The following is a 21,015-nucleotide window of genomic DNA, read 5'->3' as shown; positions in this document are numbered from 1 at the left end:
GCACAGCCAGCGCTCCCGGTGCTCGCTGCTCGTTAAAGATTTCCAATAGGCGTTATTCTGATAAACTGGTCACATATACGTTACGTTCTCACCCGACAAATATTAAAACTTTAAAACAGTTTCAGTTTCAGTTTATTTAAAGAAAGGACAGTACACATTAATCAACATTACTGTAAATGCGCCAGTTTTAGCCAACTGGCTAATTCGCAACTGTAGTCCTTTTGGCAAGATGTTATAAAACCATACACCTAAAACAGAAGCATTAAAAGTAAAACACAATATTTACAACACAATCCAAAATAATAGTAAAAACAATAATACAATACACAATTAACTGATTACAAGTGGTCACATGTTTGATTTGTTAATAGCCAGGTCTTGAGTTTTTTTGTAAAGGTGTGGTAGGTAGCACAGTATCTTATATCAGTTGGTATGATGTTCCAAAACTGAGTGGCTCTGACTGAAAAACAGGATTGACTGAAGGAGCTGGACCTAAACGGCACAGTACAGTCCCCCCTCTGGGAAGATCTTGTGGACCTATTATGAGATGTTTTTTGTTTGACAAAAGTACTGAGAGGTGGAGGGGCCTTACCATTTAAAATTTTAAACAGTAGGCAGGCATCAGTGAATTTTGTCAGGTTTTCCCAGCTGAGGATTCTGTACTTGCTGAGGATGTAACAGTGGTGGTAAGTATACGGTTTTCGGTCCAGCACCTTGAGAGTCTGCTTGTACAGAGAAAGAATGGGTTTCATGGTTGTGTTTTTTGCATGGGTCCAGCTAGTCATACAGTACATGAGATGGGAGATGATCATTGCGTTCATATAGAGAATCGCAGCAGTAGATGTTAAACAATTCCTCATGTATCTGAAATTTGGGGTTTTTTTTGCTTGAAAACAGCTTTTTGGCAAGTCTAAATCAGTGATACTCAACTGGCGGCCCGCGTGTGGCCCGCGATGGAATTGCAACAATTTTTTTTTTTTTACAGTGCACCTGAACGCAACATGCAAGATACCCGCTGAATAAATGTCCAAATGTTCATGTCATTCTGGCCAATACTCCTGCTCAATACTTATAGCATTTCAGTCTGGAATATGGAATACCTTTCAAAAATCTATGATTTAGCTGCTAAATTGTCAAATACCGCTGTCTGCTCGCTACCCAGGCACTCATGTATGTACTTAACCTAACTAATTATCCGGTGTGCAACATTGTCAGACTAAACTCCGGCTGACACCCCTAAAACCTACAATCCGCTACAGAAAAATGTATATTGATTGTTTATTAACTGGCCCCTGGCCTTCTATCATTTCACGAAAGTGGCGTACTCAGTACTCTACTTCCGTGTTTAAAACCGGAAAGACAATTACGAAATGACGTCATGCAGAAGCGTCCTTGTATGGGCAAAGAATAAGGTGAATAGCTCAGCCATCCACCTACCCATCCACCCATCCCTCCATCCACCCATCACTCCATCCACCCATCCCTCCATCCAGCCCTGCCTCCCTCCAGCCACTCAGCTCTAGATCCAGTCTGCCTTCTTGGCCTCAGTCCAGAGTTGGTTGAGGTTTCAGAGGAAGGATCATGTTGAGGTCTGATAAATGTTAGGCTTCAGGTTTTTCGGTGGGCATTTTCTTCCATGCATGTACAAGTTCATGCACAGGAAGCTGGGTGTGTGTGTGTGTGTGTGCGTGCCGTGCACTCAGCCTGAGCCACACACACACACACACACACAAATTGAAATTGAAACACGGGTCTCACCTCCCCCACGGTTTTGGCGAAGTGCTGCAGCGTGGTGATTACCTCCTCATCACCTTTTCCAAGGGCAAAATTCTAGTTGGAATAAAAAACAGGAGGAGAGACGTTTAAAAGGGATGAAACAGCAGCGTCTAGCATTATCCAATCACTGCCAGCCCCCATACCAGAGGCTACAACGTATTTAAAAAGAAATATCCACGGAATTCTGGCGCGTTGCCTCGTGGAGAAAGATGCCAAAGACGCTAATAAATCCCACGCCAAGATGCTGACTTTTAAGCATTCCTAAATAATGCTGAAAAGTGAGTGCATTACAGAACGCTGCAGTAAAAGTCTTTGGTTGGTTTTTACTAGCCAACATCCACTCTGCAGTGCAGAACCTGTTCCAAGTTCAAGTCAACTCATCCCCCCGTCTCTCTCAGCGTGATGTAACGGTCCTGCTGTGTTGACTTCAGCAACAATATTATGTTCACCTCTTGTTAGCTGACAGCGTCGCAGCTGGGCCAGGCAAAATACATTAACATCAAGGTAACTTGCATACTATTGGCAAAAGGGTCTTCTCACACACGCACACACACACAGGCACACGCACACACACACACGCAGGCACACACACACGCAGGCACACGCACACACACACCTTTCACAACGATGCATACGCAAAGATGTACAAGTGTGCGGGTGTTAAACTCACATGTACAAGTGATTTAATTATTTCTTTCAATCAGACTCAACAGTTAAAGATAGGGGTGCACCGATCACGTTTTTTGCCACCGATCACCGATTGCCGATCGATCGCCTATGGGAAATATCTGCCCAACCGATCATCGACCGATCACCGATTACCGATCACCGATATATAAACTCCTCAAAGAAAGTTTGGAAATGTTATTTTAGGTTGATTATTTCTCCCCTTTAATAATACCAATTGGCATTGTATTTTATATCGTTGGACAGCCTGATTAGTGATAGGGTTATTTTTTTTATAAAAAAAAATATATATATATATATATATATATATATATATATATATATATATATATATATATATATATATATATATATAAAAGAATTGCCGATCGCCGATCGCATATTTGAGGTCAAAATCGGCCGATACAGATTGCTTGCCGATCGATCGGTGCACCCCTAGTTACAGATTGCATTACAGTTGCACATTAACATATAGCGCTCTGTGTTGTTATACCAAAACTACCCATGTGAAGACATGTGCGATCAAGTGAACATCATGAGGTGGCATCTACACTTACTTTCTTCTCATAGTCCAGAAGCTGCTTGGAGAGCTGCTCTGTGGCCAATCCCATCTCACTCTGGGGGCACAGATAAGAGGAAAACAGGAAATAAGGTGAGTAGGATTAACAGGGACTTTATTCCCTCCAAGAGCGCAGCCAAAGAACTTTTATGGAAAGAAATGGCAGCTCCATATTGCCCCATTGCAACATCAGCGCCCAGCAGCCCCCGCCATTTTTGATTTTTGGAAACGTGACAGCGCCAAAAGAACCTTGCAGTGGTCAGCTGCGGTAGCGCTGGCCCCTATAATCAGCCTCTCTAAACAGTAACTCAACGGGAGTTGAACCTCGGGTCCTTTTCATTAGCTATTTATCTTGAAAAAAATAAAAAAATAAAACGAAAATTTTTGCTTAGTTTCCACAATATGGTTGTTGTTTTACATCCCTGCACTACACCACTTCAATCAAGATTTGCAGTACGCCCGGAAAAGATGTGAATCCCCAAAGTTTAGAGTGTTCTCCTGTTGAGTTACTGTTTAGAGAGGCTGATTATAGGGGCCAGCGCTACCGCAGCTGACCACTGCGAGGCGCATTCTGTTTCCAAAAATGGCCGGAGTGTCGTCTCTTTCCTTCCACGCTCTTTGCCGCAGCCCCAATATGTGGCGTTTTCTCTCTTCTTCTTGCATCATGGGGGAGAGATCATGTCCGGGTCAGAGCGCCCCCTGCTGCTTCCCACTGTGACTTTAGTGCAGGAAAGTGAAGGAATACCTGGTCAAACTTAACTCGCACTGAATAGAATGTTTACTGAAATAGGCGCTATGTGATGGATCATATTCAGTATACGCTCACCAAGCACTTTATTAGAAACACCTGTACACCTGCTTACTCATGCTATTATCAATGCAATTATCCAGGCAGCCAATCATGTCAGTGGCAGCACTGCAATGCATCAGATCATGCAGATACAGGTCAGCAGCTTCAGCTCATGTTCACATCAAGCATCAGGATGAGAATTCTTTGAGCGCGGCGTGGTTGTTGGTGCCAGATGGGCTGCTTTGAGTATTTCTCAAACTGCTGATCTCCTGGGATTATCACACACAAGTCTCTGGAGTTGACACAAAATGGTGCCGGCAAAAACGCCTTGTTGATGAGAGAGGTCAGAGGAGATTATGGCCAGACTGGTTGGAGCTGACAGAAAGGAGACAGTACCTCAGATAACCTCTTTACAGCTGTGGTGAGCAGAAAAGCATCGCAGAATGCACAACATGTCCAACCTGGAGGCGGATGGCACTTTGCTAGCTGATAGCTACTTAGTATTATCACTGAGAACTTTATTAAGAACACCGTGCTCCTTTTTAAGATGTTCTTTTGGGCATTTTTCATGCTTTATTTATTGGACATTGTTTATTGGACAGAGACAGTGAGAGAGACAGGAAGGCATGGGAGAGAGTGCGAGGGGAGGACATGCAGCAAAAGGACTCGAACCCGGGTCGCTGTGGGAAAGACTAAGGCCCAATTCCAATCCGCCCCCTAAAGACTCAAGCCCTGAACCCTCAGTCCCTCTAATGGCCGCCATCTGAAAGTGGTTGAGTCATCAAGTGTGGAAGGGATCCACATTGGATAAATAGGAGGATTGGGACAGCAGAGACCTTTGCACTTGACAAGATGATGTTGACTCTGGCAGGTTTGGGGCTCGCTATATATTGTTTATTGTCAAGACGCTTTGAGGGATAGATTCCCTGATGAGTCTGTTCTCATCCAGGCTCTGGCTCTACAGAGTGGACAACAGGTCATTTAAAAATAAATGTAGCCTATACTGCAAAATCTGCAATCTGCAACATGTGTAATTATAATTAAAATAAGCATAATAATGACATGTCACCCAACATTATACACAATGTCAATACTGTACAATACAGATTCGGTAAAACTATTTCTCATTCATCAAAAAAGTTGTGGATTGCAATTGTAATAGAAATGATCGATGATTATACTAGGATTGTGTAAAATAACTACTTGCATTCCTCTGATATAATATTTTTGTCTAATCTGAAATCCCTATTAATGTAATGCTTCATTGTCAATTAAGGCATTCCAGCGCACTCGCAAACACCGCGTTCGTTTCGCGCGTGTGTTCTTTTATTTTTTTGACATATTTCCAGCCTTCCCCGGCAACCCCGTTTTATACGTCACAACGCTATGCATTGTGGGCAATTCCCTTTCCGTAAGTGGCCACAGCTGCTCCCTTACGGTAAGGGGGCAGAAAGGGCTCACTCTGAGCCCTCATTCACTTTGCGATTTCACCGTGGGACATCCCTAAGCCCTCGCTCCCTTCACGTGAACACGCCTCTAAGGGGGTGAGTCAGTAAGGGGGCGAATTGGAATTGGGCCTGCCTTATGGTACTACTCGCACTCTACGCACTGAGCCACCGGGGGCACCCAGAACACAGTGTTCCTAATCAATTGCTGGCTGACCGTATACGCTGACCTGAACAGTGGAACCTATCAATCGAGAACAGATGCGAGGCCATGTTAGATAAGATGTTGTTTACGTTTTCCAGTCCAACAATGAAAACATTTTACTGCCACATCTGAGCATGTATGATGAGATGAGAACGGTTATGTACCGGAACTTAGACCCTAACAGCATGAGAACAATTTCACAACACTATCTCGGCACACTACACGGACAAGTAGTCTAGGTTCTAAGGTGACAGTGTGACACCATTAAAGTTGTAAAACTGGTTAAACCCCCCCCCCCCCCTTCCTTTCCTTTTGTTGTTTGTCTGTGTTTTATGTCTGTCTCTGTTATGTTTTATGTTTGACCCATGTATTCTGTAAAGCGACTTTGAGTTCTTGAAAAGCGCTACATAAAATAAATGTATTATTATTATTTAAAAAAATTCTCAGCTGTTTCTATAAGAGCCCTCAAGGCTAAATGTTTGATTCATCAGTATGTACTTGTGTGATGGTGCATATGAATATATGATGTTGCCTGGTTTTGGTATTTGTCAAATCAAACAAAGCAAAGTGTGTGTGCACATCCGTCTGTGACTGTTTTATTTTGGTACCTGGGCGCCATAAACCCTCTGCATGGACTGCAGCAGCTGGTTGGTGTAGTCTGTAAGCGTCCCGGCATCCTCCTCGAACACGCTGAGCAGGGAGCGAGTCTGTGTGACAAACATTAACATCAATATTCAAATCCTTTGACAAAGATGAAGAGAAACAGACGATGGATGGGTAGAGAGTGAGGACTAGGCCTGGGCCAATAGGAAAAGAACTCCCACACACTGTCTAGCTTACTGCGTGATAAGATTTATTAATACAACGTTTCGGTCTGTCTGACCTTCATCAAGTATATGGGCAGCTTCATAACATTTCCATATACAGTATATATTTATATACACACATTGGAGCTATCTCCAACAACCAATCGTCCAATCAGAGGACCACAGAGAAATCAGCGAGACTCTGATTAAACCTCATCCGACGCACCTGGTGTGCAGAGGTTTGTTTTCCCCCAAAACGAGTACCAAGTGGGTGTTTGGCACCCCGGTTCTGCACTCCCTTCACTGGCTCCCAGTTAACCACCGCATCACCTACAAACTTCTCCTGTTAACATACAAGGCCATCCATCACACTGCTCCAACCTACCTCCAAGATCTAGTTACCCCTCAATCCTCACTCCGGACACTCCGATCATGCAGCTCCAACCTCCTTTCTGTCCCTAGGACCAAACTCACAAGCATGGGTGACCGTGCCTTCTCCTCACTGGGCCCCCGGCTGTGGAATCAGCTCCCAGGACCACTCAGGGCTACAGACTCGTTTGACGTTTTTAAATCAAAACTCAAAACTCACTTATTTATTTTAGCTTTCCCCTAGGGTCCTCCCTCTCCATTTACACGTGTTATATTTTTATGTCTTTATCCTTTTATTCTTTTAGTAGCTGTTCCTTTATATTTATTTTTTATATATTTTTATTTTTCCCTGTTTGATTGCTTGATTGTTTTTATCATGCATCTGTAAAGCACCTTGTGAAGTCCTTGGATTTTAAAGCGTGCTATATAAATTGAATTTATTATTATTATTATTATTACAGGACAATTTGGTGTTGGGTATGCTGCCAATCACACAGACGAAAACGACATTTTTATTTTCAAATGCTTTCCTGTAATTGTTTTACGTTCCTGGCACTCGTCCTGGTGCTCTGTGCTGAACTTCACACAGCCATCTGACACATAATAAATACACTAAATAAATACAGTTATATTCTTTAGACAGGTGTGTGCAAGAAGGTAGGGCAGATGATAGGCTACAGCAAAGAAGCACACACCCAGAGGCTAAAGTCTGTTTACACTTCGCTTCAATATAGACTTTCACTGCAGAAGAGTTGAGTCATTTATTTTCACCCTCAACCATTATGAGCAATAATAATCTGGTTGTGTTGACACATAGAAATAACTATTTTCAAGAGCCTGTATTTTTAAGTTACAAAAATGGTACAATATGAGAAATATGCTTCCAGCGTGGGTTGTCAGGAAAAACAAAACAATTAGGTCTGTTTTTTGGAGAATGGATGACAACCAGACATCAGAAAGTATCAGGGCTACATCTGATGTGTCAACTAGTGTGAATAAAACTCTTCACTATCCTGTATCCTGTAACCTCACCCATCAGCCAGCAGCATCACTTACATTGCTGCATGAGACAGAAGCGGCTTGCTGGTGAGAAAATGTCATTATTACCATCCGCCCCATAACAGCTGCAAGCATTATCAAGCATGAACAAACAGTGTATGACATTACATTATGCAATAGAGTATCCACCCTTGACAGCTACAGTACCAGCAGCACCCCGTTGCAGGATATTGACTATTGACTAACGTTAATTCCAATGGAGTCCACGACTGGAAACCCCTCCCACACAGCCTGTTTAACAGGCCCAGTTCGGGTCCAGATTAGGGTATCTCGCCTAAATCTAAGGTTATGAACGACATTGCAAAATAAACAGATAAAATGGAGTGATTCTGGCTAAATTGGCATGTTTAAAATGAGCACGGCTGAATGAAGCACGACTCGTATCACTACTGGCAGAGAGAGAGAGAGAGGGAGGGAGGGAAGCCCTTTTACGAGCGACATGTAAACACAACAGAGATACAATATAACCGCCGAATATAAACGTTAGTTGTGACCAACGATATAAACTCCACATTGTTTACAATACGAAGGCGCAGCTACGTTTCTCTGACAGCCCCTCTGTTCCCATAACAATGAGGTAATTGAGAGCTGCTGTCATCGACCAGTGGAAACAAACAGCCCGCAGCGAGCAAGGACAGTGGGGCTACTTCAACTGCTCCTATTAACGCCTTTTTCTCAATAACGTGCCTTTATGTTGAGAAACCCGCCCGGGCCTACCTGAGGACTGTCCTGCAACGCATCCTCTAACAGCAGCTTGTGATGGACGGCCGGCATCTTGTTAGCTTGTGGAGGAAGAGAAGGGAATGGGGGCTTGAATTATTTAGTGGACTCGGTTTCCCAGAGAGCTTTGCGCGTGAGCGGAGGTGACACGTCGGAGTTGCAGGCGCCGGAAGTCTTATATTCGCTAGCTCGACAAACCGGAAGTAACCCGGAAGTCTTACATTCGTTTATACGCCACAGCTCAGGCGGGCCCAAATCATGGCTGAGAGCAACCGGTGACTAGTTAGTGAAGAAGAGCACAAACCCCCACCAACGCAGCACAACTGGAATACCCGGTATTTATATTTCAACCATATTGTTCTAGACTAGAACATGTGATTATTTGTTGGCGACGATGAGGCATGCGCAGTACTGTTGGAAGAGGTAAACATTTTGTCCATCTGAGGAGGACAAGCGGCCATTTCAATGCCAACAGCGACCCCATGTGGACACGAGGATCATTTCAGGTGGTGAGATGTAAACATGTTGCTCTCCTATGGTTGCTCTGCTACTAGCATCCTTATGATGCATTGAAGTTGTCCGATGATGTTTATAAAGCGCACACAAGTCCTTTATAATCAAAGAGGCAAGGACATCTTGTATTACACAAGATCTTTAAAAGACATGGTTTATTGAGCGTGTAACATTTTGAGTTATAATAGAAATGCCTAATTTTGTAATTACAATTAATAAGCTAAGCTGCTCAGTAGCTACTGGTGTGTTGCAATAATTGACATACCTTCTTAATGTCATTTTCAAATCACGCTTTGTTTTTTCACCTCTAGTTCCGCAATCAGTACGACAATGATGTCACGGTATGGAGCCCGCAGGTAAGTAAGTCACATTTTGCCTTGCCTTTCTGTCTTTCATCTATGTAAACTAAGCATATGCAAAGATGTCGCTGTTTCACTCACATGCCACAGCGTATCAGATTAAGGAAAGCGTGCATTTGTGTTCCAGGGCCGTATTCACCAGATTGAGTATGCAATGGAGGCAGTGAAGCAAGGGTCTGCAACAGTCAGACTCAAGTCCACAACCCATGCAGTCCTGGTTGCACTCAAGGTACAATAAACCAACTTGTCTATCAATAATACTCTGGTGCTGTTTGGTTCATCTCCTGCCTTGGCACATTGCCATAAAAAGTTGTGTGGTTTCATGAAAGTGTACCCATATACAGTTACAGTACTATTTACCTGTTTGTTATCTATACACCTGCTGCGACATGTACATTGAGGAAATCAAACACTTGGAATTTGGTCCGGTTGAAATGGGAGCATAAAGACTGTAAATTAAATGTGGGTTAACCAAATATTCGTATTTAACTCTGGTGGATGTGCTGTTTCACTCTATTTCAGTGTTTCAGAGTTGGCTTAAAAGGCACATTGTCATCTGTAGTCCTTGACCAGATGCCATTATGGCTACCTAGAGCTATTCAATACATGAACAGTAACACACTAATCAGAGGACACAAGAAGTGGAGTATCAGTTACTGGACAACACTTATGGAGATAGAAGATAACTCATGCTTGTTGTGTCATGTTTCCTTCTCTCTACAGAGAGAAGGAAACATGAAGGAAACATGAAAGGAAACATGAAACATGACATGCCGCCCACCAGAAGAAGGTCCTCCATGTCGACAACCACATCGGTATCTCCATAGCCAGACTGACCGCTGATGCCAGAGAAGGTGACCAGACGTCCCCGATTTTCAGGGACAGTCCCCGTTTTTGGTGACCTGTCCCCGGCTGGAGCTGTCCCTGAAAATGTCCCAGATTTTCTACTGGCGTCTGCGGCCGATATGACTCTAGCTCTAGCAGGCTCATTCTTAAATCTAGAGTGAAGATACTTATAGGATATGACTGTAAGACCTGCAGCATCCATTGGGACCAACAATGCCATGCTACCTTGTCGGGAAGGGGGTTAAATAATGCATTTTGAAAAACCGGCATATGTGGTCAATTTCAAAGCGGACCCTTGACCTCTCACCTCAATATATCTAAATGAGAATGGATTCTATGAGTCCCCACGAGTCTACCCTTTACAGACGTGCCCACTGGCCAACCACTCAAGCGAAAGGTTGCAGGAGGCTTACGGGCGGGTTAAAAGCATAATAAGCATCACATGTGTGTCTATGTTTTGATCCAGGCATCCAACAAGTGTCTACATGTTTTGCTGCTTCCTGCTCTCCCAGGAAAACATTGAAAAAGCAATTAGGACTCCACAGAAAATACTTTTTGAGATCTGAGGCTTTTCATAAAACATGCGGCGCTGTAGGTTTGGACGGTCATGGCCAGGCCAAATGCTGCTGGGGAACACATTTACATTTTGTAAAGGGGCACAGTGAATGACGTGTGTGTGTGTGTGTGTGTGTGTGTGTGTGGGGGGGGGGGGGCGGGTGCAAAATAAGCAAAGCCATGGACAAAGTAAATGAAACCGGAATCATCCCCCTTTATTATTTCATAGGTAATAACATTGGATATTTTTATGATATATTGATTGCCGGACTGGAAATGTCCCCGATTTTCATTTGAGAAATCTGGTCACCTTATGCCAGACTGCTCTGGTAGGTCACAGCTACACCCTCCTCCTTGATGCTTTATTTTCAGTGAAGCTATATGTTCAGAAAGATAAATTGATTATAGTATTGGTGTATTATCCACTCTAAAAGGGTTTATAGACAGTGTAGTACATTAACACCAGCTACCATCTAAATGCAGGTGTATTTTAGTTTAGCCTGTGCATTTGTCAACTCTACCAGCCAGTTTGCCAAGTAATGAACTCATTTTGAGGTTCAAACACACGTCTAAATATACACTTATTTGCAAAGAAATGTGCCCGGTGAATTATTGGATGAATCGGCCTCTGTGGTTTGAGTGAAAAGATGGTTACCTTCCTCTCCCCCAACAACTACTCTATTGTGAATGTGCCCCTGAGCAAGGCACTTAACTGCAACTGCTCTAGTGGCTGTGCTCAGTCAAAGAACCTTTTGAAAAATAAAACTTAAGCGTAGATGTCAGCAGTGATCCTTGACCAGATGTTCAGAAACCCAAATCCCAACACAAAGGTATGGCAGGAGGCCCTATGGTGTTGGACTGCTCATCGCTGGCTATGATGTAAGTTTGTATTATCATGGACACGGTTAAATGTTTTATTTCATTTTTATTTTCACCGTTGAAATAATTACTTTATAGGTTCCTAAGTATCAGAATCAGCTTTATCACAATCAGAATAACTTTATTGATCCCCGAGGGGAAAATTGAGTCATGCTACAGTCGCTCGCACTCAGATGTGGAAAAATATAAACATCAAAGTTACGTAGCCTATATACAATGAAGTGTCCCACATACAGTATGTGCCTTCTCCTACAATCCTTATCAAGTAGCATTTAGTAAAAAAGTGAAATATGTGAGGCACACGATATTATATTACATACAGCACACAGCAGTGTGAGTGATGGTAAGTAATAAGAATAAAGATTAAGGTGCATTTGGGTCCAGTCAGTAAAAATGGAACAGTAACAGTGTGGATTATTTGATTATTGCAGTAGTTAGCAGTTGTTGCACAATCAGATATACTGTATATTAGCCAAAGTTTATTTTAGTTTATTTATTTTTTCTTTTGATGGGTGGAGAGAGTTCAAGGCTATACTGTTGTTGACTGACTCAGAGTGTCTGACGCTCTGAGGGAGGAGTTAAAGAGTTTGAATGACCTCCTGTGGTGCATCTGGGTGGAATCAGTCTTGTACTGAAAGTGAAGCACTTTTAAAGTGCTCATGTGTTCGACCAGCTCGTCATGGAGTGGGTATTTATTGGTACTGTACACATACAAGGAATTTGACTCCAGTTTGCGTTGTTCTCAAAGTACTCACACAGAAAAAAGTATGTACAAGTTAAAACAAACAAGGCACGGGTACATTTAAACATTTACAAAATTGTGGTGTAAAGTGTCTATTTTAAATATGTATATATGAAACAATGTATATGTACAGTGTATATAGTACAGTATATTTCCAATTTTTCAGAATGTTTCCATCGGCATTGTGGGGAAGGACATGGAGTTCACCATTTATGACGACGGTGACGTGGCTTCCTACCTGGAGGGGCTGGAGGAGAGGCCACAGAGAAAGGTACCGAGGGGGCTAATGTCAGTTGGGAACAGGGAACAGTTTTCCATGTGGCCATGTAATAATTACTGTTGTATAGACAGATGGGATCAGTCTCCACTTAGAGTTGAAACGGTATTAAAATTTTAATGTCACGATTATAGTGACCAAAATAATCACGTTATCAGTATCTATCATCGCAGCAATGTATTTGTGGGGTCTGAATTTTCAGCATAAACTATATTGAAAACTCAGACCCCACAAATACTTATACACTCACTGAAATCACTTCACCAAGGCTGTGCAACTGCGTCTGGGAAACTGTTGCTAAAAAGCCTTGACATGCTTGTGTGTCAAAGCCCTCGCCAAATGTGCCAGGGTGCGTACGTTTTTAATGATCATGAAAATTTGAAACATAATGCTAACCGTCAGGAATTTTATCACAGTTTAAAATGCTAATCGTTTCACCCCTATATGTACTAGAGGGCTTATCTTCTTAGACATCATTCTGTTGGTTATATTGATTGTTTGTTTTGTTTGGGAATATTTATTTCTTTTTATAAGCACAGATTTCTCTTTACAAGACTTCCCCCCTTCCTTCCCACTCACCCCATGTTTGAGTGGAGTGTTTGAATTCAAATTTTTTGATGTAGGCCATTTGGATGAAAGAATATTCTCTAGTATAAACATGATTGATGGAGAGGTTGTGGCCTCCGTTTCTCCTGTGTGACGCCAATACTTTTTTCTTTGCTTATTGACTCAGGTTGCCCAGCCTGCAGACGAGACGAACCCGCTGCCGCAGATGCAGCTGCTGAGCCAATGGAGCACTGACACAGCCCTGTCACTCAACCAGTCAGCTAATGATGTACTTCCTGTATCAGTGGGGGGCGGGCACAAACTCCAACCTGACACTTACTGAAAAGCCACAAAGCAGTTCTTAAAGTGATGAAAGATGCTGTTGTGAATGTGATGTGCCACTTATTAAACTATTAATCAATGCTCTCTGCTAACATCATGTGATGTTGCTTTTGTATGGGTAGAATGAACCATTCTACAATATACTCTTTTTCTGAATTGCTGCTTCTCTTACTTTGGGCAAAGAAACTATTAGAATTGATGTGCTCACTCTATGTTTTAGCAGTTTAGATCGAGCTTTTTTCGAAAATGACTTTGAATACCGGTAAGTGCAACATTTGAATCCTATAGATTGTTTTCTTGGAATTGTGTTGCTAGGGAACGTTTGAAACCTAGCTTATGTCCTGTCAGTTATTGTACTAGCAAACACTGCAACAGGAAGTAAGCTGGGGGCAATTTAGAATGTTTATGTTGTATAAATTGAAACCATCTATAGTATACCTAGATCACAGGATTCCTATGCAAGTATGGAAAAGTATGGAATTTGATTTTAGTATTTTCCAGATCTGGAAAAGTATGGACAAATATTTGTGTTTCCAGACTATTATTGTGACCCTTTGTTTTTCTAAATAATGAATTTCAGAATTTAGAAAAAAAACCAATTGCTAATACAAGCACGTGCTTTGTCATGGCATCAGAATGTAACTAACATACATGTGGCATAGACTATATATATTTTCCCCCAACATGTGTTGGATTTTACAGTTGAATGAGTTGATGCTCTTCTATGGGGAAAATAGAGAGGTCATGGAGCAAGATATCAGAACATGGACAGCGCTTTGACATCCGGTAACAGTCAAATTAAGCAGCACCTGAGAGCAGCTGTTTTACTGGTTTTGAAATGACTGCTGACTTTAACATGTTTATTGTTGATGATTGTTGATTTTATGTTGAATAAGCATATCATTTTGTTATAGATTGCTACTGACTATTTTACAAAAAATAAAACCATGGCAGAAATGGTTTTTGCCTTTGAACACAGGCGTGTTTCTGGGGTGGCAATTTGAGTAATTTGCAAGGGCAGGTTCTCTACCCAATATGTTGATGGAGAGTCTGCTCTCTCCAGGGGGCCCAGTTCTACCTCAGGGGTGCACTGTCTACATCTGCGCCCCTGTGCGCTCTCTCTGTCACTCTCTCTCCCAATTTCCAATTCAAAGAGGCTTTATTGGCAGGACCATAGTGAATTACAGTGTTGCCAAAGCACATAGTAGGCTACAAGAACTACAAACATGGGAAAATACAGTTTTAAACATACAAACAATAAAACATACTGTAACAGACTTCAAAAACAGCAACCAACCACTAGTGATAGTTGTCGACCTGGTGGTGGTGGTGGTGGTTGTGTGTGTGTGTGTGTGTGTGGGGGTGGGGTAGTAGTCTGTCTGTCTGTCTGTCTAAACTTGAACAGTATGGACATGATGGAGTCTTCAGAGGACCATCAGCTGCTTCTTCTCGCTCAGTGGTTTGGCTTTTGAAAACTAACGCTAGTTCAAAAACTACCAAAACGCACACGACCGCAGAAACAAATGCAAATCTATGGGAACAAGTTGCCCTGTAAAGTTTGTGTAAACCCGCCCAAGGCTTAGCTCATTCCCCCCCGCACAATGCACCGGGGCCCAAACCAACCTAATTTGGCGGAAAAACCCGCCCATCTGGCAACCCTGCTGGAATTTCCCCGAGGTCAAGTGCGTTTGAATTTGGTCGCCTCTGATTGGCTTCTGTGTGGGCCGTTAAGTCTAGAGCCCGCCCCGACGCTTGATGCAGTCTATGACCACCAGGGAGTCGACGAGAGAGGTCGCTTTTGCAAGTATTGAGTGATTTCGTAGCGGACACTTTACAACTACCGCCAGTACTTGCCTTTTCAGTTAAGTTTAAGTAAGCTAGCTATAAACTCTCGTTTTCAGCTGCCATTTGCGCAAGATGGAAACCAAACTAGGAGCCAACCAGCCGCGATGGATGCTGTCGCCGCCGCCTGAACTGCCCCGACGTAAGTTTGATTACAGTGTTAGAACAAGTAGGCCATCTTTGCTTGCATCCTACATCAGTTGTTGTTACTTCGTGGATTTTGCACACCAAGTCCGTATTTTTCGTCCGAAATTCTCGCACGTTTAAAAATAACAGAGAGACAGAGAAGCGGCCGAGCGAGAGTCCAGTCTGTGAGCGGAGGAGAGGCATCGGCTGTCTCTGCCCACTCTCCCCGGGGAGCCGTGCCACAGCGCCCGCTTGCTGCCCCCTCTCCCCGGGGAGCCGTGCACAGCGCCGGCTTGCTCGACCAGGTGAAGGTGTGCACGGAGGCACACAGTTTGCAAGGATTCTGTGTGTGACGATTTTTTTCGGATGACTGATTAAAAAAAACGAACGAAAAACGAATCGGGAAAAAAATTGGCCGTGCGCAAACCATGGATGTATTTAGGTGCAAACGTCACTGTGTGTAATGTACTTATACTGCTCAGCTAGCCTCTGCTTAAGCCCTGCTTTGTTTTGATAACTTCCAGACTTCGGGAGGTTCCAGCCCTCAGTCTCGGTGGTCCTGGAGGAGGAAGAGATGGACGAGATGGACATCGCCTTCCCATCACCGATCAAACTGACTGTGAGTAGCCTATATGACTCAGAGATATTTACATATTCCAATGAAACATTAGCAGAGGTTAGCTAAACTCTTTCTTACCGTCACAGGCTAGCATAGCATTAGCTAAACTCTTTCTTACTGTCACAGGCTAGCATAGCATGATGTAGCCTACATGTGTAATATACAGCTGTCACAGGCTAGCATAGCATGATGTAGCTACATCGTGTAATATACAGCAGTGGTTCTCAACCTGGGGTCTGGGGACCACCATGGGTCCTCAGGGCGTTCCATGGCGTCCCCAGCAAATTGATGCATTGTTAAACTTCACCATTCATTTATTTACAAAACGTTAACACAATGTAGAAGAATGACTAGGCTATGTTGTTACCTCTCTATCTAAATAGAGATAGTTTTATGCAAATCTAAGAATAAAAATAGTATTAGTGTAATATTAGCTACATTCATGTCTTTTATTTTTTGTGATTTTAATTTACTAATAGGCTAAACTAACTTATGTATGGCCTCTCTGTGTATAGAGGCTACTATGGATGTAAGTGGAAAGAGTTTATTGTGAGGAATACTTCCTCCATGGTAGGTGAAATGTAAAAAGTAGAAATGGAGTGGTCCGAGTGGAGTTGTTTGTCATTGTCTATTCTGCTGTTTTTCCTCATCAGAGACGGGCTGTGTCTGTGGTCCCCTCCATCAGCTCCTCTGGGCCCCCTAGGCAGGGCACGAAGAGACGTGGGGATGACTCCTGTGATGACCAACCTGCTAAGAAAGCTCGCAAAAGCCAGGTAGAGAACACACACACACACACACACAGACACTGCAGGAAATAGGCCACGCCCATCGCTGGGGAAAGCTCTCCATACACCAGCGTCATTTTCCTTCCACAGTGCTGAAATAAATACTCTACTTGGAGCCTTGCAGTGTGCGAACTTCTCTTCTTTCCACTGCAATCATTCTTTGATAGATTTGTCTGCTTGAAAACAGGATAAACCTTGTCAGATTGTCCATATCTGTTCAGATTTCCTCCCGACAGGCAGCTTTTGCCTTTGACAAGCGATACAGGTTTCCACAACGGTGGGCGTGGCTTTCAAACTGTGACATGCAGTGTCTCTATATACAGTACAGTAGTGTGAGTGAGTGTGTGTGTGTGTGTGTGTGTGTGTGTGTGTGTCATATACCATAATATGGTATGTGTGGGGAACAGCTGCCACATCCTCCTTACAGTGTTGTTTCTTCTTTGTTTTGAATGCTTCTTCCTAACAGCCTAGGGGTGCAGAAAATCCCGTACAGAGGGGGAAACCGACATCAGCTGGTCACAGCAGAGCTGTCCTTGGAGAGCGGACCAACTGCCCACGCAGGGCAGTTAAAGCAAAGGTAAAGCTATGAAGCAACATGCGTTGTGTTGAACTAGCTCACAATATGCCTGACTTCCTGGTTGCTGCGCACGAGCACCTCCTCTGGTCGATCGGGGGGCGCCTGTTCTGGGCATACGGGAACTGGTGGGAATAGCGTGATCCTCCCCACATGCCATGTCCTGCCGGTGAAGCTCCCCGCTGTCAGGTGAAAAGAAGATGCTAACTGCACATGACTCGGGAGGAAGCACGTGTGTGTCTACGGCTCTCCCCAGATCGGCAGAGGGGGTGGGGCGGCAGGGGGAATTGGCCTAGTACAATTGGGGAGAATAAACAGTTTGCCTGACTGAGTGACACTCAATTGAACTTTGTTCCTTCACCAGTGTGTTCCTGGACCAGTCAAAGCTGCAGCCAAACGGTCTGTCAAGCCCAAAGGGAAAGCAGCTGAAGAGCCGCTCCCCGTCATGACAGAGAAGACAGCTGATGTCTCCATGATGGAGCAGGAGGAGGACATGGGCCAGGCTGTTTCAGAGACGCTAGACATCGAGGATATTGATGATTGGGATCTTGACTTTCCGGAGCTCTGCTCCGAATACGTCAATGATATCTATCCCTATCTGTACCTCCTTGAGGTAATACATGCTCTTTATTTGCCCTTACTATGCTTTTGATTGATTGATTGATTAATATAATAATAATTAAAATTATATAAAAAAAAGATTGAATACCACCCTGATTAGTTTATTTTGAGCTGGTATGCATGCGTGTTTATTTTATATGACAAGGTGTTCTGTCTCCACAGACGCAGCAGGCCGTGCGACGGGACTACCTGCGGGGCTACCAAATCAGCGGACGCATGCGAGCTCGTGTCGTGGACTGGATGGTCCGGGTCCACTCCCACGCCCCACTGGAGCAGGAGACGTTATACCTCTCCATCGCCATCTTGGACCGGTTTCTCCAGGTACAAACTTGTTTTAAACGTTTTCTTGTTCATCTTCTGTGAACTAGCAGCTAATGCTGCCTACACACTAGAGGATTTTCAAATCTTAACCGATTTTAAAAACATGAGAGACCACAAACATAAGGACAATTTCATCAGATTTTAACATTCAAATCGCCTGAACGCACACACTAGACGATTGGGCCAGACTGCGAGACCACACACCAGCTGTTTGAAGTACCGACTCACAGCGATTCCAGCAACTAGACTGTTAGGCTGTTTATATCCCACAAAACTGCAATTTTTTCACACAGACAACAGCAGATGGCTCTCCAAACATGCACCGAGCGGCAGGTCCATTTCAAGCAGGCGGACACCCTCGCAAAATGAGCTAAAACAACGTTCTGTCTGAGAGCTCATATTACAGCATATCCACTCCCTTGAAGCAAACCGCTCCGCTCGGCACATGTTTGGAGAGCCATCCGCCGCTGTCCACCCTGTTTGAAGCTGCTGTGAGGATGCTGGGGAGAGAGGAGCTACATGGCACTGCTGTTGCCACAACTCATTTGTTGTGAGCGCTGCATTAACATCCGGGTAGGACGTAACCTAGGTAGGACGCGTCGACGCGTCCCGGTCTGCTCGCTCTCATTGGCTATTGCAGGTTCCGTCGGGAGACAGCCATCGTAAATATCAAACATGTTTGATATGCCCGATTCGAGATCGGGCAGGCTCCGATTCAATCAATAATTTATTGACACCAGACACTTGACAATTATTTTGACAAAAAATCGGTTGAGACTAGCCTCGAATCGGGCCACGCCCCCCCCCCCCCCGAGGGGAATCGGGCATTAAATCGGGCCTTTTATCCTCTAGTGTGTGGGAAACATTAGCTAACACTCTTCTTCTCATATGTGCTGCAGGTCCAGGAGGTGCCTGAGAGCGAGCTGCAGCTAGTTGGCGTCACTGCCTTGTTTCTGGCCTCAAAGTATGAGGAGATCTGGAGTCCAGGGGTTGGAGAATTTGCCAGCAGCACAGAACGATGCACAGAGGCCCAGATCCTGGAAATGGAGCAGGTCATCCTAAGGAGCCTCAATTTCACCTTGGGACGCCCTCTGTCCCTGGACTTCTTCAGGAGGGCTTCAAAGGTTGCAAGCGTGAGTATATATATATATGCCAACTGCCATAAATATATATTTTGTCTACTGTCTTCATGAAGTTGATGTCATCAAGGCTATTAAAGTGACTTCTGTTCTGTCTGTCTAGTCCTATTTAGAGACCGACAGGCTGGCTCAGTACCTGATGGAGGTGACGCTGATCGACTACAAGATGGTCCACTACCGTCCCTCCGAGGTTGCCGCTGCTGCCCTCTGTCTCTCCCAGCGCCTGCTGGATGGACTCTCCTGGGTGAGTTGACTGAAGTCTACTGTATAGGCCTACAGATGGATTCAAAGGTTAACTGAAGCCAGTCGACATGAGTTCATCAGGCAAATGACAGTACTCTGATCTCTCTCTCTCTTGTGTTGCAGTCTGCTCTACAACAGCGCCAGTCGACATATAGCCAGGCCCACCTCAGGCCCATCGTGCAGCTTATTGCAAAGAATGTGGTGGCGATGAACGAGGGGAAAACAAGGTTCCTGGTGAGTTGGTTGCCTCCAGTGAAGTCTCAATAAGATGAACGCTGTTTTTTTAGCATGGCCTAATAATACCTTGTGTTTCCCCTCCAGGCTGTCCAGATGAAATACACCAGCAGCAAGCTGATGAAGATCAGCTGCCATCCTCAGCTCAAGTCCCAAGTCATCAAGAACATGGCTGCTTCTCTGATGGACTGATGTGTTTTCCCCGGATTGCACCTTTCTTTTCTTTTTTTTGAGGGTTAAAAACATTTATTGGTTATGTTATTGGCATTCATTGAATCCACTCCAAATGTATTACATAAGACTTTAATTCACACCATACCTGAAGCAGCTGGTCAGTCAATAACCAGGTTGTTGTGATGGGGAACCTGGGGTGAAACTGAATAGACCACAAAAGGACTAAGCCATCTATGATGTGGCACCTGAGAAAGCCTTTGCATTATTAGCCTTGACGATTTACAAGCTAGACCCTTTCATCTTCTGCAGATTTGAATTCCCTGAGGCGTACCCATATTGTTGGAGAGCAAGGAGACACAGAAGTTTTCCATAAACTGGACATTTTACTTTTCCAAGAGGAATTCTGATTTTCATTGAACATGTGAAATGCTGCTGAAGGGCTGTTGACTAAAAGGATGGGAATCCTCCTCCTGACATGTTAAATCCGCAGTGGCCTACCTCAATTATACCGCGGTATATATAAGACTCATGTTTGTTTGCTCATGGGCTGAAACTTCATGTCAATACATGCGTTTCTTTCAAGTATTTCTGTATGTGTGTGGATTCCTTTCTTTCATGTTCTCACATGGTTTCATTGTGATCTTGAGTTACACAGGAGGAGGTTAGGGAGGTTGTGTGGAGCTTTCTTATTCCCTGCTGTTTGGATCTTGGTCAGAGTTCTCTGTCTTTGAGTTGATTGTGTGCAGCTTCTTTTCCCGATAGGTCTGCGGCCTACCACTGTATGAATTTGTCTTTGTTTACCTCGACCAGCTCTGCATCCCCCTTGTCCGATTGTGTGATTTCAGGATCTGATTTTCCTCCA

At 43.9% G+C, this 21,015-nt stretch overlaps 3 protein-coding genes across 3 annotated transcripts in view; 2 read left to right on the top strand and 1 right to left on the bottom strand.

Moving 5' to 3' along the window:
- Positions 1 to 8,493, bottom strand: part of appl2 (adaptor protein, phosphotyrosine interaction, PH domain and leucine zipper containing 2) — a 29,367-nt gene extending 20,874 nt beyond the window's left edge. Inside the window, exons 1-4 of the mRNA XM_083663143.1 lie at positions 8,414 to 8,493; positions 6,071 to 6,169; positions 3,021 to 3,080; positions 1,759 to 1,830 (exon numbers count right to left, since the gene is read on the bottom strand). Coding sequence (XP_083519269.1) covers positions 1,759 to 1,830; positions 3,021 to 3,080; positions 6,071 to 6,169; positions 8,414 to 8,470 — 288 coding nt within the window. The 5' untranslated portion in view covers positions 8,471 to 8,493. The remainder of the gene's footprint in view (positions 1 to 1,758; positions 1,831 to 3,020; positions 3,081 to 6,070; positions 6,170 to 8,413) is intronic.
- Positions 8,494 to 8,898: 405 nt separating this feature from the next.
- Positions 8,899 to 13,476, top strand: LOC310800408 (proteasome subunit alpha type-1-like; the record flags this gene model as incomplete). Its single annotated transcript, XM_083663007.1, has 7 exons — positions 8,899 to 8,925; positions 9,241 to 9,285; positions 9,416 to 9,517; positions 10,073 to 10,142; positions 11,498 to 11,568; positions 12,477 to 12,581; positions 13,321 to 13,476. 7 exons carry the CDS (start codon positions 8,899 to 8,901, stop codon positions 13,474 to 13,476), a joined length of 576 nt encoding a protein of 191 aa, XP_083519133.1.
- A 1,916-nt stretch (positions 13,477 to 15,392) lies between these two features.
- LOC310800407 (G2/mitotic-specific cyclin-B2-like) lies at positions 15,393 to 20,171 on the top strand (the record flags this gene model as incomplete). The annotated part of the gene is made up of 9 exons (XM_083663006.1): positions 15,393 to 15,459; positions 15,968 to 16,062; positions 16,716 to 16,835; positions 17,786 to 18,034; positions 18,205 to 18,363; positions 19,263 to 19,496; positions 19,606 to 19,746; positions 19,869 to 19,979; positions 20,067 to 20,171. 9 exons carry the CDS (start codon positions 15,393 to 15,395, stop codon positions 20,169 to 20,171), a joined length of 1,281 nt encoding a protein of 426 aa, XP_083519132.1.
- Between the last annotated feature and the right edge of the window lie 844 nt (positions 20,172 to 21,015).

This window comes from Poromitra crassiceps (genome assembly GCF_964638095.1).
Source record: "Poromitra crassiceps genome assembly, chromosome: 30".
NCBI lineage: Eukaryota > Metazoa > Chordata > Actinopteri > Beryciformes > Melamphaidae > Poromitra > Poromitra crassiceps.
This window is presented reverse-complemented; position numbering and strand designations above follow the sequence as displayed.